Raw genomic sequence first — 19,065 nt, 5'->3', positions numbered from 1 at the left:
TATTTTATAATAAACCAGTTACAAATGAAAATAAGCTCCAGATAGCTTATTACCCTGAAATTTGTATTTGAATCTTCTAGAAGACACAGCTCTTGCTTTTAATGGCAGCAAAATGGTGGGTTATCATTATTAAATAATTCAATTGTCTGGGATTAACCTCACTTTATATTAACAAAACAGTAATCCATTCCTTCATTCACAAGTACTTAGAATGCACCAACAAAATGCCAGGCATAGCCCTAAATGTTAGGATACATCACTTAATCAAAGATACAAAAACCCTTGTCTTTGTGGAGGACAGAGGCAGACAAATAACAAACACTATCAGATGCCTGGATGAAGAGGCTGTGAAATTTATTCTCAGTGGAATGCTACTCAGCTATTCAAACAAGATGAAATAGCACCTTTTGACATAATACAGAGGGATATCAAGGTGAGGGTGTTCAGTGAGATAAGTCAGAAAGGAAAAAGCAACGACTGTGCAGTTTCCCTCATTTGTGGAATACAAACAACTAAAGAAAACAAACTAGAAAAACACAACAAAAATAATTCTTAGATTCTGTGAAACTATGGTGATTACCACGGGGTGTGGAGTGGGAGCAGAAGGGGAGAGGGATGAGGGTAGAGAGGGGTAGGTGATGGGGTACAGGCAATGCAGCCTTGGTGAGGGGCCAGTGAAGCATGTGACATGTCAGAGGTGAAGCTGTCCTCCCATGCTTACATATCTTTGCAAACAAATGGCAAACCAATAAAATATTTGAAGACAAAAACACCAAAAAAAAAAACCCTTAAAATAAAATGAAGCATCTACTGAGTTCAAAGGTGAAAGTGCTGTGAAGACAGAGACAGAGTAGGGCTTTGAGGGCTGATGTGCAGGATAACAGAGGGGTTGGGACATGAGGATTTGGGGCTAAGACTTGAAGTTGATGAGGGAGTTAGCCATGGGGATTTCTGGGAGAAATTCAGACTGAGGGACTAGCCAGGACAAATACCCAAATATGGGACATTATCTGGTGTGCTGGAGCAAAGGAAAAAAGCCAAAATGGACTGAGCAGAGGAGGGAGGGTGGATGAACAGCGATGAGATAGCAGATGGGGTGGTTTGGAACTGAATGCATTAATAAAATTTTTTGAGAATTTGATCACCAGTTCCCTATAGGACATTGTGTATCATATTATACTTGATACTAATGTTCCCTTAATATCCTCCTGGCAATCAGTTTCTTACTGAAACTAATTTTGTATTCTGTGTGACCAATATAATTGCATGATTCCATTCAATTTAACATTTTCTAAGTCTAAATTCTAGTTTGTGGCTGATATTGAAAAGTGATTAAAAAAATAAGGCAAGCATTCAATTATTCAGTCAATTTGAACTACATTATGAGAAAAAAATGCTCTGTGCTCATTCATGGGTAAAATAACATTGCTTTAAAATATTTATGTTGTCAAAAGAAGACACATTGTTTGTAAATCCAAAACATTTCACTGAGAATTAGATACTTAAGTACAATAATGCCTCAGATTTTTTTTTTTTTAGAGTAGTATCACATCGTCCTACCAGAAAATGTCTTTTAAAAATACAAACTATACCTTTCAGATCAAATATAGGATTTGAGTAATGCCACAACAAATGTGCTTCCCTAAAGAACCATCTTCCCACACTGTTACCTAAACATCTTTCTCTCTAATGGCAGGATGTGAGCAGTTCTACTCAAATAGGCATTGTTGTTGGAAGACTGAAAAAAAATAAAGAAGTGTGCAGTGATCTCCAGGGTATAGAAATAAAAACGTGGTGATTAGGGACAATTGCCCTGGCATGTTAAGGGTGAAAAGCAGGTAGGCCCTGAAGTTGTAAGAAGCAACACTACACTGGAAAGGCCTAAGGTCCCCTATGTAAGTAGGTACATAAGTACCATTCAAACAAGAGCTGATGATGCTCAACTTTCAACTAATATTCACTGAGCATCTGTAATGTGTTAAACCCTTCATTAGTAGAAGGAAATATGTAATGACTAAAATTGTCATCGAACTTTTAAGCTAGTGAGCAGAGATAAATACTAAGCAAGTCATTCCACAAACACAAATAAATCACTTCATTATGCCCATCGCATGTTCTGTCTCCACATGAAAGGAATCTCCACATGTTCACACGCTGTGGCTCGGGAATATCGGATGATGCCTGGCGTAGAGCAAGCACTCGCCATGCCTTCGCTGACCCCACTAACGTGGGAAGTGACAGAGAAGCATTGGATGGAAGGGGAATGTCAAACACAAGCCTAACCCCATCCAGGGCCTCAGTTGTGACAGTGGAGCTGAGATATGAAAAATAAATAGGAAAGAGGGGAAGGAATTTAGAGGGGGGTAATTCCCTTTGGACATAACAATTTCTAGCAGCAAGTCCTGAAGAAAGGAATTTGCTGCTTTCTAAGGAATTTTTTAAAATAGCCTAGAAAGCGTGGATGGTATAGGGGTAAGGGACACATAAGCAGAGGCCAGAACATGCAAGGTCTTGGATTTACTTCTCCCTAACAACAGTAGGAAACTACTGACGGACCTAAAGTGGAGGTGTAATACACTCACATTTACGTTGTTATATAGCACGTCAGCAATGTGGAGAAACAGATGCTAGGATCCTGTGGTTCTTCTGCTTTGTTTTAACACTAAAGTTAGCATTAAAAAAGACTTCCAGAAGTTTCCTGAGTTTGACTTAGCTATCAAGAGAAATTTTTGATGAGAAGATTAAGAATTAGGAGGAGGTTACTGAGAGAAAATAATACATTTTAAAAAATGTGACTGTGAAAAATAGAATTCTAAGAGGACCCCCTTGTTTGGTTTATTCCTATGATTATGTTACATGACACGAAAAAAGAGATTCGGCAAATGTGATTACGGTTAGTAGTCAGTTCACTTTAAGATAGGATGATGAGGGCCTCCCCTGGTGGTGCAGGAGTTGAACACAGTGCTGTGAAGCTGTCCGCTGCCTCTACAGGGCGGGTTCAATCCAGCCGGAGAGAATCCCACATGGTGCAGCAGACCTCTCCTGTCTCGCCCGCTGCTCCCATCAGCAGTGGATTTTGTCAGTCTGCCTGTTCTGCTCCCTGGCTCTGTCTCTGGTGAATTCTCTCACCCTCCCACGCATCTGGCCTATACCCAGCATAAATAAATAAATCTTTAAAAATAAATAAATAATAAAAATAAATTTAAAAAAGATAGGATGATGAGGGCTCACAGGAGCGCTCTGTGTCAGAGAGTTTTCTCCATCAGCAGTCATAAGCCATGAAACACAAGAAGCCATAGAGATGTGAAACATCAAAAGGATTCTGTCAGGGAGGTTAACAATTGTGTGGTGAGAGGGACCCCTCAGCCACTGGCTAAGCAAGAAATTGGGAATCCCAGCCCTACAACTTCCAGGAACCGAATTCTGCCAACAATCTATATGTGCCTGGATGTAGATCCTTCCCCAAAGACTCCAGAGAAAAGTCCAGCCCGCAGTCACGTAAACATCACCTTATGAGATTCTAGTTAGAGGAACCAGACTTCTAACCCACAGAATTATCAGACAAGTGCATGTTGTTTAAAGCCATAAAGTTTATGGTAATTCATTATATCCTATAAGAAACTGATCCAGAGATCGTTAAAAACTGCATTTGCCCTAGAGTGAGTCTCTGAAGATTAGCTAGAACTTCATTTCTGTGAGCCTATTAGACTGTTTTGCTATGTCATAGAAAAGAAGGCAATGATGATTTATTTAACTCTCCACTGTGGCAGTTCTCCCCGTGCCAAACTCTCTGAAAAGTGCTTAGTGACTCAACTTCTGCCTATTTTCTAAGTATTCCACAAGCTGATGTGAATCAAAAAAAAAAAAAAAATAGATTAAGATCAAAGAACGTAAGGCATCGTCCCAGACTTTGGTCTCACGTCTTAGCGTCATTTGTCACCATCCCCTGTTCTGCAAGAGACTGGCCACTTCCACCAACAGAGCTGTATGGCCACCTTCTTCATGCCCACGCCAACAATTTACCCTCTCCTGGACACTTGCTTATCTTCAACCAACAGAAATTCACCTTCAGTTATGCACAGGAAAAGCCTAGCATTCCCTGGCCTCTCATTTCCAACTTCTTCACCTGTTGTCAACGACTTTACCTTTTTAAAATGCAGAAATAATAAAAGGAAATAGTCTTTCAAACAACTACATTCCCTAGATTTGATATATCAAAAGAGACTAATCCTGGCAACTTCACATCATAATTTCTCTATTGCTCCCATCACAGTTGGGCCCAGGTTTACTCATCCAAACACGTTTTCAGGGACCCAAGACCCATCCGTTTAGAGGTGGGTCATCTTCTAGGGTCTCAAAGACCTCCTCTGGATCTTATGCAATTAGTCAGGCTCTGAGGGCGAAATAAACCATGAAGAAGGTAGAAAAGGAAGCCCACTCTTATTTTGGCACAGAGTTAATGCACATCACTTCCTTTCGCATTCCACTGCAAGAACTAGTCACAGAGCCCCATTTATTAGTCATACAGGGCCTGAGGATATTTGAGTCAACGACAGACCACATATACCATGTGTGGGCCCGATAGGCTATACACAGAGCCTCGGTGTGGAGTGGCCATGCCACCGAGGGAAGAATAATTACACTCTGAGACATTCGCACAATAATGAAATTGCCTAATGATGCATTTCTCAGAATATATCTCCATCGTTAAGCAATGCATGACTGTACAAAAGAGCTGGAAATTATAGCTTGGCTGTATGCCCAGGAAGAAGTGAGCATGGAAATTGGTGAGTTCTAGCACTCTCTCTCCCAACATAGAATAAGATGGAATCTGGGGGTGAGCAACAGATTTTGGTTCTCTGTGCTAGCAGTTCGCCTTTATCATGCATTTGCAGATGTGTAGCTCTAGTTACTATTGCTGCATAACAAAGCACCCCAAAAACTAGCAGCATAAAAAAACAATTAATCTCACAGACTCCATAGGTTCCAAATCCAGGAAACTATGAAGGGATAGCTCATTTCTGCTTCATGATACATGGGGCCTTAACTGGGGGTGACTCAACAGCTAGAACCTGGACTCCTTTACAGGAATTTTCCCTTATATGTCTGATAGTTGAAGCTGGCTGTCAGTTAAAACAACCGAGGCTGTTGACCCAAGCAACACATGTGGCTTCTCATGTGACCTATACAATGGCACCAACGACGAGATGGCAGCTCAGTGTTACAAAATTCACTGCCCCATGGACAGTCAGAAGCTACATTGCCTTTGAAACCTAAGCTCCATCACGTCCTCTGTACTCTGTTGATCTAAGCATTCATCAGCACACCCACATTCAAGGAGAGAGGACGTAGGCTACTTTTTAAAGGGAAGGTACCAGGCCTCCCTGGTGGCGCAAGGGGTTAAGATGCAATCTACAAAGCTGTCCACAGCCACTGCAGCACGAGTTCAATCCCCAGCCAGGGAGCTACCCACATGGCGCATCAGACCTCTCCAGACTCACGCGCTGCTCCCCTCAGCAGTGTATTTCAGTCATTCTGCCTATTCTGTTCCCCACTTTGTCTCTGATGAATCCCCTAACCATCCCCATACACACACCTCTGGACTGTATCCCAGTTCTTGTATACATAAATAAATAAAAAAATAAAATAAAGGGAAGGTACCAAGGCCACACTGTAAGGGAGTATGTGCAGTGGGCAATACTCTGGTGTCCGGTTTTGGAAAATACGACCTCCTATCTCTATTATCTTTGATTCACTAAATACCAGTGTTTTTAAAGACTACATACTTTACAGAAGAGTGGTCAGTGACTGGCGCCTCCTGCCTGTTTATTTGCAAAATGTTATAGAAATACACCATGTCTTTTCCTTAGCAGAGGTGCCTGGTTGCAAGAGAGGTCATAGAAACTCCAGAGCTTAAAGTATTTACAGACAAGGCTTGCTGACTGTAGACAGATTATTAACTAAGCATGGGCACTGGAGACCGCATCTCTGTTCTGGAGGTGGCCAGTAGTATAGTTTGTGCAAATTATTCAGTCTCTGTAGGTCACCTTTCCCCCACCTTTATAATGGGAGAAATGGTAGAGGCTGACAGTGAATGTTATTAGAATCACCTTAAAACAGCAGCTAGATCAACTGTCCATCCGACATTATCCACTTATGTTTAAAGTGTCATCAACTACCAATTTCAACACATCTAATGATTCAGGGAGCCCATTTTGACTTCAATCATTCTGTCTATTAGAAGAAAGTTCTTCCTTCCACTGAGTTGAAATCTTTATAGCTCTGTTCTATTAATCCTAGTTCTATCTCCTTGAGGCACTATAGAAAATCTCCACTAAATATTAGGTTGTTCAATAATGGAAAAGGATTTCTCTGAATTTTACCTTATCAGGACTACACATCTCGGGCCTCCCCTGGTGGCTCAGGTGGTTGAGCGCAGCAGTGCTGTGAAGCTGTCCACAGCCTCTGCAGTGCCAGTTCGATCCCGGCCGGCCGGCGAGGGTCCACATGGCACGGCAGACCTCTAGTGCTTCACCCGCTGCTCCCCTCAGCAGTGTATTTTGCCAGTCTGCCTGTTCTGTTCCCTGCTCTGTCTCTGGTGAATTCTCTCACCCTCCTGCGCATCTGCCCTGTACCCTGGTTCTTGTATAAATAAATAAATAAATCTTTAAAAAAAAGTTTTTTTAAAGACTACACATCTCCAGTACTTTCCATTGTTTCTCCTAAAACACAGTCTGTATCCCTTTTCCACATTAGTAACTCTCTTTAGAAGAGAATATAAAGCATGTATACTCAGAAATTAGCATAAGAATTCAGGCAGATAGATCAGGACCCTTACTAAACTCTCCATATCATGCTAATGATGTGTTTTATGCTACTCCTAATCCTGCTCTGGGGCAGTTGATTTTTATATGACCTGGGGTAAGTCTTTATATCTACTCATGTCATTTGTAATCTCGAGCCTCTCAAGATCTTTCCCAGCGCACTTACTGTGATGTGGAATGCTCACCATCCCTACCAGACAGCTCACCCAGGGAGACTTCTGACATCCTGATCCAAGCATGAATATGTAGTTTAAGTTGAAATTGATGCCATGAACAGTTCTGAACTTCAGAGCAATTGAGTATTATTTTTAATTATTGAATTTCCTTCCTCATGGGCTTCCATTCACCCCAATCACTACTTGTTCACCAGTCTCACGTGGGGTGTCATTTATCTTAATAAAAGAAGATGGAAGCAAAAACATTTCTTTCTCTCCTTCAATATTACACTTTTTTTAAAGAAATCTAAAAGATTTATTTGTTATTCAAGAACTGGGATACAGTCAGAGGCTCGGGAGGGTGAGAGGATTCACCAGGGACAGAGTGGGGAGCAGAACAGGCAGACTGACTGAAATATACTGCTGGGGGTAGCAGCGGGTGAGGCAGGAGAGGTCTGCCATGCCATGTGGGTTTCTCCCTGGCCAGTCGGGAATCGAACCCACGCTGCAGAGACTGCAGGCAGCTTCACAGCACAGCGCTCAACCGGCTGAGCCACCGGGGAGACCCCAATATTACACTTTAAACAAGCTGTATGTCTGTGTTAGTCAGGGCTCTTCAGAGAGGGAGGAAAAGAGAAATTTCAAGGAATTGGCTCATATGATTATCAAGGATTAGTAAATCCAAAATCTGCGAGGAAGACGAGCAGGCTGAAGACCAATGTCAAGAGCTGCAGTTCAAGTGCAAAGGCAGTTCACTGGCAGAATTCCTTAATTCTATTCAGGTCTTCAACTGGTTGGTTGAGGTCTAACCACACTATGGAGGGTAATCTTCCTTACTGAAAGTCCACCAATTGAAAAGTCAAAAGTCAGTCTCATGCAAAAAAAAAAAAAAAAACCACCCTTATAGAAACATCAGAATAAGGCCTCCCTGGTGGTGCATGCGGTTGAGCACCACCCTGTGAAGCTGTCCACAGCCTCTGCAGCGCAGGTTCAATTCCCGACTGGCCAGGGAGAAACCCACATGGTGCAGCAGACCTCTCCTGTCTCGCCTGCTGCTCTCCTCAGTAATGCTTTCGGTCCGTCTGCCAGTTCTGCTCCCCACTCTGTATCTGGTGAATCCTCTCACCCTCCCCTGCATCTGGCCTGTATCCTGGTTCTTGTATAAATAAATAAATCTTAAAAAAAAATTCTAAAAAAAAGAAACATCAGAATAATATTTGACATAATACCTGAGTGCTGTGGTACCGTCACATAAAACCAACCACGATGGTATCTAACTCTTTTCCTTTTTTTTTTTTTTTTGACAAATAAAATAACTAAAAATCTATTATATAAGTAGCCTGAATTTATGGTTTGATAAGTAATCCTTTTACAGGAAATAGTCTGTTTTATATAAAAGTATGATTAAGTATGTTACTGTCTGAGTGGGGCATTCTGCCAAAATGGTACTATTTTTGTTACTAAACATAAGCATAGAATCTCAACATGTACCTTGAGTTTCATATTCCCTGAGCTGATATCATTAATCAATTATTTTCTATATTGGAGAAAAGATCAAGGTTGGAGAGAAATTAGAATGCAACTATAATTTTTAAGTTTCAGAATCTAGATGTAACTTAAAAATATGCATATATCTAGGCTCATTTGCCCTTTCTAGAAATTTCTAAAATTTCAATGTTATTTCTTTAAATGACTTCACAAGGTTGTCAAAACAAATATAAACAGTAGTTCAGTGCAATACGTGTGAAAAATTCTTACTAGAATTTTTTTAAACTGCCAATATGTTGTCCATGGAAAATAGATTTTACTGAGCTAGTATTTTGGTTCTATACTTTTATGAATCTAGAATTTTTGAAAATATGGTCTTCTTTTTTGGTTAGGCACTTATAAATAAATACAAGCTGTTATATTTAGTTTGACTCACAGACTATGAGAAATTCGGAGAATTTTTTATGACATTGACAATAAATTCTTTGTTGTGGGAGATTTACTATTCTCTTTTGTTATACTTTTAAATTTCCCTTCTTTAGGTATGGATGTGTGGAGGAGAAATGTTTGACGTTCCGTGTTCTAGAGTTGGTCATATCTACAGAAAGTACGTCCCTTATAAAGTTCCATCTGGGACCAGCCTGGCAAGAGTGAGTAATTGGGGATCAGAAAATATTGGACTTGATAATGACTTTCTGAAGACAAAGTAAGCAGCTTCACACAGGGTATAATTTAAGGCAGTCTGACAGAAACACCAGAATAAAATCAAAATGCCATCACTTGCCATTGCATTTAGCAGGTTTTAGTATTTAGAGAGTTTTATTCCCATTCCTTATTATTCATTTTTATTCATTTTTTCAAAGTACTTTCACATGCATCATATTTATTCTTCACCAACCTAAGGCTAGTATTCTGACCTTTATTTTGTAGTTGACAAAGCTGAGGATCAGCAAGATGGCTTGATCACACTCACATAAAAGATAAATAGCAGAGTAGGAGTATAAGACCCAGTAGGCACTCAACCAGCATTTACTGAATGACTAATTACTCAGCAAAAACTGAGACAAGAAAGTGCTACAGGTGTAAACTTTTCCTAAAATTTGAACAGTTTCATGAAGTGTAAGATTTTCACTTATAGTGACTGTTTGGGGGAAGGAGGAGCCTTCCTTAATCCCTTTCTGAAATTATTTTCCAACAGTCCATTTCTCCATAGGCACAGTCATAAATTCCTTTATAGCAGTTACAGTAAACAGTAGTGAAGTACATTGCACCTCCATGAAGGAATGTAGTCATATTTTCTACCTTCTTCAAAAATGTAGCCTGATATTAATGACATACTGCACTAAGTAGCCAAAGAAATAAGCTATCTGAAGCAAGGTCATGGAGCATCACAAGGTCATGGAGTGATTAAAGAGCTGCATCTTGGATTAGGACATAGGATTTAATTTTGTGCTAATACCTAATACATTGGGATCTGAAAACTCATTCAGAAAAACAAGAATCTACCAAAAAGGTCAATGAACAATTTTGACCATATATCACAAATCAGGAGTTTAAGATATCCCAAAGTAAAAAAATAAAATGGGGCCTTCCCTAGTGGTGCAGGCAGTTGAGTGCAGCGCTGTGAAGCTGTCCACAGCCTCTGCAGCGCCAGTTCCATCATGGTGCGGCAGACTTCTGCTGTTTCACACGCTGCTCCCCTCAGCAGTGTGTTTCGTCAGTCTGCCTGTTCTGCTCCCCGCTCTGTCTCTGGTGAATCCTCTCACCCTCCCGCGCATCTGGCGTGTACCCTGGTTCTTGTATAAATAAATAATCTTTTAAAAAATATATTAAAAAAATAAAATAAAATGTCCCAAAGTTAATGATGACCCTCCTTTTGTCCTCACTCACTCATAAGGTCTCCAACTAGTGTCTCAAACTGAACCATTCATTTGCAGGATGGTCAGTGTGTGTCTTGGTTTATAATCAAAGTTGAGTGGAACAGCTGGGGGAACATTTTACTGACCTGAAAAGGTTTACTTTCAAAAAATAAATCTGTTCACCTATTTTTGAGTAAGAAATAAAGTGCTTTTTCAAGAACTGTCAAATATAGGGAAACTAGGACTAGCCTATAAAATATCCAGCAAAAAGTATTTATTCAAATGCAAAAAGTCCATGATTCTGATTTTTAATCTTTTCCACTTAAATTTTATTTGAGGGCTCATCATTATTTTTTTCTGAACTGCTAGAGCAATCAGAAAGTCATATATATTGAAGTTCAACTGTCACTATGAGGAACATGTTATGATTTTCTAAATAGAAAATACTAAAATGAAAAACAATTCTGATGTTCTATGAGAGAACCTCAAAAACAGCTACATCCCACATTATTACTACACCCTACATTCTTACTAAATCATCACAAGTGATGACTTTGAAGCTGCTTCCTATGCAGGATCCCCTCTACTTAACAGGCAGAATCATCTCTGCAGCCTCATTAGGAAATGGAGGGAAGTCAAACTCCAAAAGCTTGTGTTCTCATTTTACAAAGTTCTTTTAATTCTTTTTTTTTTTTTTTTTGTGGGACCCTCGCCAGTGGCCGGCAGCCTCGCAGCCCAGCACTCAAGTGCTGGGCCACCAGGGGAGGCCCTCTTTCAATTCTTTAAAAACACATCTTTCATTTACGAACCTATGTAAATTGAGGATTCCAGCAGACTTCAAAAACATATACACATGGGCATCCCTGGTGGCGCAAGAGGTTAAGCACAGCACTGTGAAGCAATCCACAGCCTCTGCAGAACGAGTTTGATCCCCAGCCGGCCAGGGAGCTACACACATGGCATAGCAGACCTCTCCTAACTTGCCCACTGCTCCCCTCAGCAGTGTATTTAAGTAGATCTGCCTGTTCTGCTCCCCACTCTGTCTCTGCTGAATCCTCTCACCACCCCCACCCCCTACACCTCTGGCCTGTACCCCAGTTCTTGTAGGCATAAAATAAATCTTTAAAAAAAAAAACTACACACACATACCAGTGTGTGAGCGCCAGTGTATGTGTATGAACAGCCCACAGTCCTCTAAACAGCATACAGGTGTATATTATAGAAGTAAGTTCAAATATTTATTCAATTCCTTCTGTTTATAATCTACATATTCATATATGAAACCAACAGACAACAAATAATTTTCAAATTCATTGTAAATGTAGAGGAGAGGGCCTGGGTTCCTCAGCTTTTGATTGAATGAGGACTCCAGTATACCTTGATTAAATGAACAAGGTTCATAGAATAGTGGTTCACAAACTCAGGACCAGTTTCTGGCCAAGTCTTCAGCCAATTCCAGTGAACTGGGGAATATATAAATCACAAAGCTAAGCCTACTCAATTCAGTGACACCTTTTCAACACAGTAACTCAGTCTTTTTCTCTTTTTATGGCAGGATGCGTGATAGTAGATCTTTACTAATGGCCTTATTTGGCAAAGATAAAAATTAGCATTCCTGTGTCAGTTCCCCCCAAGTGCACAACTCCTGGACGCAGGGGCTGAGCTTCACCTGGGAACCGGAGCACTCACTTGCCATGCATAAAGCTAGATTATTTTGCCAAGAGGCCTCAGAGTTCAGTACCAGTCAACCAGTGTCTTTTTGCCATGATCTAACAACAGCCCTGAGGGAAGGGGAGCCCCTCCCTAGAGCTGTATGGGGACTAGGGAGGCCCCAGGGCTATTGACAGAGTCCCTTCTTTGGGATGGCACTGAGCCTGCATCACAGAAGAGGAAGGAGCAGCTCCTCGGGGAAGGCCCTGGGCCATTTGCTGCAATGCTTTGCATAGACGCTGACCAGGAAAGATTTCTCTAAGAAACCTTCCACCCGGCTGGCTGGGAGGTGAGCCCAGTGCTGTGCTGAGGAGCAGCAATCACTGACACCTCAGACTCCCCTGTGATGCCTGTGTGTTCAGGGACAATTAAAGCCACTGGGCCTGAGCCAGGTGGCTTTAGCAGCAGGGACAGGACAGAGATAATTGCAGCCAACAGTAGAACCCAGAGGAGACACTGGACCCAGGACTGTTTCCCAAGAGGGTCCCATGGGGCATGGAGGGGTAGCCCCAGAGCTCACACGGCTGCCTCCCTAGCTCCACCGGCAGGCTTTCACAGGAGACCCCATCCTCACCCTACATCTGCCAGGGACAACAGAATGCAAATGGAGGGGCCATATCCTATGATTTGTTACTGACATAGTGTCAATAACACCTTCTTTTCTAGAACTGCATTTGCATTTTATGGCCATCATTATCTATGTTTTAGGATAAGAGCTATAAAGCCCAGGAAGTCAAGTCCCCATAAAAGTCTGAAAGCTCAACATTGGCCTATAGCTCTTGAAAGTGTAAATCACTTTAAAAGGTTAGAGGTCAAAGGTCAAGTAAGCCAACCTGAGATGGTGGACCCATGCCTGTGAGTCCAAAGATGACCTCAGTTACAGAAGGTGTGAAGTAAATAGGAGCAGCAGGAGGACAGTTAGGGCAGGGGTGCCAGCACCCCCAAAGTCCCAGGAGGAGGGAGTGGGCACGGAGGGACAAAGGATTGTGTTGGGGACCTTTGGAGTTGAACCAGGAATGAGCATTGCAGGCAGACCCAGAAGACCCTGGGGAGCTGGAATGCAGCCCCAGGTGTCCACCTGTTTGCTATAGACAGCAGGGAGGCACCTATGCATTTTAATTATTTTTTTATATTTATTTTCTTACAACGTTGTTCATTTTTGAACAACACTTGACTTCTCCCCTCCAGTGTAGCCCCTGCAGTTCTCCCACTATCACAGCACCCGTGACCCATCACCACAGTCTGGTTGGCTATTCCGACCCAGGCTTTGATCCCCTCCCACCCCTCCCCTGCCGTGTGCCTCAGATCTACCCAAAGGACACAAGAACACTGATCTGGAGTTTTAAAAAGGAAGTGCAGGCAAAAAAATAGCAGGGGTATGTTGGAAAGGTCAACCAGCAAGTAAATATTTAAGGGGAGAAAGTAGCACTTGCAATGCAAGCAGCATTTGTAAAGAAATCTTGCTCAGTCATTTGTATTGATTGGCCACAGTGTACAGGGAGAGAGGACCAGGTGTGGCTGTGAGGTTTGCATCGCGGCAGCGTGGGAGAGAAAATACTAGCAGGACAAAGAGGGAGTCAGATGAGATTACGCTGACAGGGGTTTGAGACTAGGGGGGTTGGAAGTGACGGCTTTACGTGGGCTCAGGGAGACACACACGCCCTTGTTGTCCAGAATTCTAACAACCCACAAAATCTTGGGCCAGATTTTCTTTACAAATAGATTTTTCTCTTCTGGGAAAAAAAAATATCGTGCCAGCTACTGTGCTAGGTCGCAGAGATATAAATGATGACCAAGATAAACAGAAGCCTTGAATTCTCATAATAAATGACCCCAACGGTGATGGTAAAATAGAATCCACACACCCAGCAAGATGTATAAAATAGTGAGGACAAGAGAAGGTTAGACACAATTAATCAAGTTCTGTGTGGAATGAGACCCGTCTCTCATATACTTTACCTATTGAAAAACTATTTTGTATAGATTATAATAATTGCGATTATGATTTATAAGAAGTATATATCACAGATAACGTAGTAAGATTATATAACATATATAGTGACATATGTTCTATTTTTTTATAGATTATATTTAATAATCCTGTTACAGGGCAGGGAGAGGGGCACCCCAAAACCCCCAAACCTGTCTGTTCTAAATAGGTTCTGCCATCAGCCACATCAAGACAAAACATAATCTAGTCATTTGTATTGATTGGCCACAGTGTACAGGGAGAGAGGACCAGTGTGTAAGACCCTCAAGGGAAGGGAACTTTAATACCATTAGTGTGTAACACAGTGAAGAAGAATGGAGAAGAATAAAGTTTTCAAGCACCCAAAGTTACCCGTCCTCCTCGTGGGTAAATGTGCAGCCAACCAGGGTTGGCCCAAAGCAAGGCCTGAAAGCCTGCCAAAGGTCTAAAGCACCTTTTGGTGGGGACCCATAAGAAAGGGGAAGGAGGAGCCAGACTAACCTGGAAGGAAAAAAGCAAAATCAAAATCAAGATAAACGCTGCCATTGTCACCTCCCCACAGGTCTCTCACCCACATCTGTGTCATCCAGTCCGGGACCGAGAAGCAACTGCAGCTTCCTCACATGTCTCTCTGCTCCATGTGCCTCCTCCAGGTCTCCTTCTTGCTCTCCATCCTGCTTCTTCCCTCCTTCCCCAGTCTCCTCCGCAGCTTCTTCTCCTCCCTGCTCAGCTCCACCCTCCCTTGGGTGGGGCAGGGAACCTAGACCTCCCCTTTCCTGGGGACCACCCTGTTACAATCCCATAGGCAACTGTGAGCTACATATAAGCAACAAATATACTTGACTTTATATATTCACTTTATATGTCCACTTAGGGTTTCTTAGTAGAATGTAGTGACTTTTGAACCTTCCTATGTTTATTATATTTTGTAAGCATGAAGGTTAAATCCAAGGTCTGAGGAAGAAGAAAATGAATTTTTTTTAAGGATTTATTTTATTTATGTATATATACAAGAACTGGGATCTAGGCCAGAAGTGCAGGGAGTGAGAAGATTCACCTGACACAGAGTGGGGAGCAGAACAAGCAGATCTACTGAAATACACTGCTGAGGGGAGCAGCGGGCGAGACAGGAGAGGTCTGCTGCGCCATGTGCATTAGCTCCCTGGCAGGGACTCAAACTCACACCACAGTGGCTGGCGATAGCTTGACAGCGCTGAGACTTAACCCCTGCACCTCCAGGGAGGCCTGTTTAAAATGACTTTTAAACCTCTTTCCCCAGGTACCTTACTTCTACTGTCTCATCCCTGGTGACAGTCCTGCTAACTGCCTCTCAGATCCTCTAAATCCCTGGGGTGGCGGATGGTGTAGAGGAGGGACTTTGATGTCAAAGTCAGATCACCTGGGCTTATTAATGAAAGCCCCCTCGTTGTTCATTGCCATCTCAAAGTAGTTTAAACAGAAGACTGCAACATCTGATGCACGCTGCTCTCTCTCCTTTGTTCATGTCAGAAAAATCCATCAGTTGAGGAAAAGCATTAACAAGACCAGAATGGTTCATTTGAGGTCTGAAAATAAAATCACCAACAAGGCTCTAAAGTATGATGATAAATGGGAAATCGACACTGGCCCAAATTGATGTTTCTCCCCCCATGCCTGTAAATCAGTTTACTGTCATAAAACTGCCCTGCAAACTCAAGCTGGAGCGGAACAACCACAGCCGTCACCAGCAGCCAACACTTCTCCCTAATATAGAGTTGAGGTGCTTTATTTGAAATCATCGTTGAGTCCAGGGTCTTGGTGGCTTATCACAACTTTCTTCCAAAAAGCAGGAAATGAGGAATTCGTCCCAAAAGATTCAGCCTGCATGAATGACTAGGACTTCTGCATAGAAGCAATTCCTCTGAAAACAATAACTATGTCTATTTCTTCACTAGAGTATAACGAAAATGGAACCTGGACTCTGGCCATACTTGTAGCAAAAACTAAAGATGATTCACAGATCATGACCAAGGTTTTGTTGCTTTTGGCCTCATTTTAAAATAGAATATTTCCTATTTAGAGGGAGCTTTTTTTTCCCCAAGAAATTCAAAGATCATCCATAAATAATATTGTGTTACCCTTCAAAAGAGTCTCCCTAGAAGTCAGTCGTAAGTTCATTCTGTGATAGTAATAATTAAATTAATCTTTCAGGTACAATGAGTCCATTGTATGTTATGAAGGTAAATGTCATCTCGAGCCTCCAAGAAGATTCAGGCTAGAGAAATTCTTCTATAATTATTATATCAGATGCCTGCTATGTGCCAGGCAGAAATGCCTAAGACCTGGACCTTTCCAAATTATATCCAGTCAACCCTTTGTAAAGAAATGTCACCTCACCCAGGGACATCTCCCCATTCTGGAGATGAGTATCTGGAACACAACACAGGTAGAGCAGCCATACTCAGTCTCTAATGATGTTCCTTTTTTGAACTCTAGACAGTTTGTATGTGTTTTTGCAGATTAGGAAAATAGGCAAAGTAAAACTATTCAGTCTGTCAAGGAGCTAGAGAGAGAAAATGAGAACACAGGGTTACTCTAAGCGAAGTGAGCCAGAAGGAGAAAGGTACCTGTGGAATCCAGAGAAACCAAACAAAGGATCAGATAAAGGCAGAATGACCCACCCTTGCAGAAAATATATCTGAGATTCAGGAGGGCTGGGGGGGGGGGGCAAGAAGGGAGCAGGAAAGAGTAGAAAATAGGGGGACGAGGCACAGTGGACTGTGGTGGTGGAGAACTATGGCTGTTTTGGTGGTGGGAAAACCGAGATGACTACACTTGAGGGGAGATTTCTACACTGTGAAAAAATAGACAAGGATGTTTAAATTTTTTTAAATTAAAAAGTCCAAATTTGGGGCCTCCCTATTGGCTTAGAGGTTAAGTCTCAGTGTTATCATGCTATCATAGCTATGGTCTGAGTTCCCTGAGTTCAATCCCTGATCAGGGAGCAACCCCCATGGCGCAGCAGACCTCTCTTGTCTCTCCCGCTGCTCCTCTCAGCAGTGTATCTCAGTAGATCCGCCTCCCCACTCTGTCTCTGGTGAATCTTCTCAGCCCTTGCACCTTTGGCCTACACCCCAGTTCTTGGATGTGTAAATATATAACTAAATCTTTTTTTAAAAAATCATCAAAATTATAACCATGGTTAAAATCTATTCTTCACTGCCTGATACTGTTACAGGGCAGGGAGAGGCTGCACCACCCAGTTATACTTATTTCCTAGCCCTATGGTATCAGAAATGGTTTTCTGTGTCCATAGACACTGACTCTTGAACAGCAAATGACCTCCATATAGTCAAAATCCACATATAACATCTGACTCCCCAAAGACCTAACTACTAATGAACTGTGGACCAGAAGCCTTGCCATTGTCATAAACAGATGATTAACACCTATCACGTATTATACACTGAATTCTTACAATAAAGTAAGCCTGAAACAAGAAAACATTAAGAAAATCATAAGGAAGAGACAACACATTTACAGCCTGCACTGCATTTACAGATACCATGAGCTGATGCCATCTGTTTACAAGACGATCCACGCATTGCTGGACCCGCGCAGCTCAAACTCATATTGATCGAGTCGGCCTTACCTTTTCTTTATTTGTTTAATGAATGCAAGAGTATTACACACTGACTTTAAACTTTTTAAACAATATGGAGATAAAGCATAGAATTTTCATGCCAAACATGGGCACTGAACAAGAAAATGACCTAAAAGATCACTAACAGGAAGGATCGAGTCGGCCTTACCTTTTCTTTATTTGTTTAATGAATGCAAGAGTATTACACACTGACTTTAAACTTTTTAAACAATATGGAGATAAAGCATAGAATTTTCATGCCAAACATGGGCACTGAACAAGAAAATGACCTAAAAGATCACTAACAGGAAGGACCATTTTTTTAAAAATGGGGGGTAAAGACATTATTTTAAAGTAGCAATTTCCTCCAAATTCAGTTTTGGTTTGGATTCCTCCTATTTATTTGCTCTACATATTTTTCCCAACACTCCAGAATTGTTATATTCTTCCCAACATTATTTTGCTTAGTTACATTATTTCAAATATTTCTTTGTGCGTTCCCAAGTTTCAGCCTCAGCTATGACTGATGAATCAATTAGCAATTAGCTAAGACTTGCTAGTGGAAAAGCAGAACCTGACATGGAGCTGGCAGGCCCCCAAGCTGTGGGGACAGCCTTCAACTTTACTCAGGTTCTCCGGGCAGGACCAAAGTCTCACATTTGTTTTTGCTCAGCCTACTGGAAAATTCTATAGTAGATAGGATTTTTACATGATCCTAGGTATTTACATGATAATTGCCTGCCATGACGAATTACTTCCCCATTCTTAATGAAATTAAAGTGGGATTTACTTGCTCTTTCTTAAAAAAAAAATCTATTTATTTATGCATACAAGAGCTGGGGTGCAGGCCGGAGGTGTGGGGGTGAGAGGTGTCACCAGAGACAGAGTGGGGAGTAGAACAGGCATATTGACTGAAATACACTGCTGAGGGGAGCAGTGGGAGAGTCAGGAGAGGTCTGCTGTGCCAGAGAGCCATGGAAGCTCTCTGGCTGGGAATCACACTCATGCTGCAGTGGCTGCGGATAGCTTCATAGGTTGTGTCCTAACACCTTGTGCCACCAGGGAGGCCCTACTTCCTCTTTAAAGTAACTTTCACTGTTTGTTTTTGTTTATTTCTCCCCGACCTAGAGCACCTTGGCACTCTATGTTGTTATTCAGCATTCATGCAGCTTTCTTTTTTCAAAACTCTTGAGAAACAAACTACATGGTGAACCCTATTTGTGGGCTAGGGGGAATTATAACTGCATTTTTATCATTATCCCCATTAAAGGGAGCATTTTCCAGCATTCACAACTCCACTGGAGGCTTAGAGAGGAGAAAACTTGCTTAGACAAAATGGGTCCCTGCTGCTACCAAATTAAGTGGCTAAAACTTCAGCACATTAAGATATTTTAGCACGTGGTAATCTCAATAACCAAAAATGCAACTCTTGCAAGAG

General features: G+C 41.8%; 1 protein-coding gene across 1 annotated transcript in view; it reads left to right on the top strand.

Moving 5' to 3' along the window:
• Window positions 1–19,065, top strand: part of GALNTL6 (polypeptide N-acetylgalactosaminyltransferase like 6) — a gene marked incomplete at both ends in the record, with an annotated part of 887,471 nt that overhangs the window by 803,918 nt on the left and 64,488 nt on the right. The window contains one exon of the mRNA XM_084231985.1: window positions 9,010–9,117. Coding sequence (XP_084088111.1) covers window positions 9,010–9,117 — 108 coding nt within the window. The remainder of the gene's footprint in view (window positions 1–9,009; window positions 9,118–19,065) is intronic.

Source organism: Talpa europaea, assembly GCF_964194135.1.
Source record: "Talpa europaea genome assembly, chromosome: 4".
Classification (NCBI taxonomy): Eukaryota; Metazoa; Chordata; class Mammalia; order Eulipotyphla; family Talpidae; genus Talpa; species Talpa europaea.
Note: the sequence above shows the minus strand (reverse complement) of the source record. Positions and strands in the feature narration are given on the sequence as shown.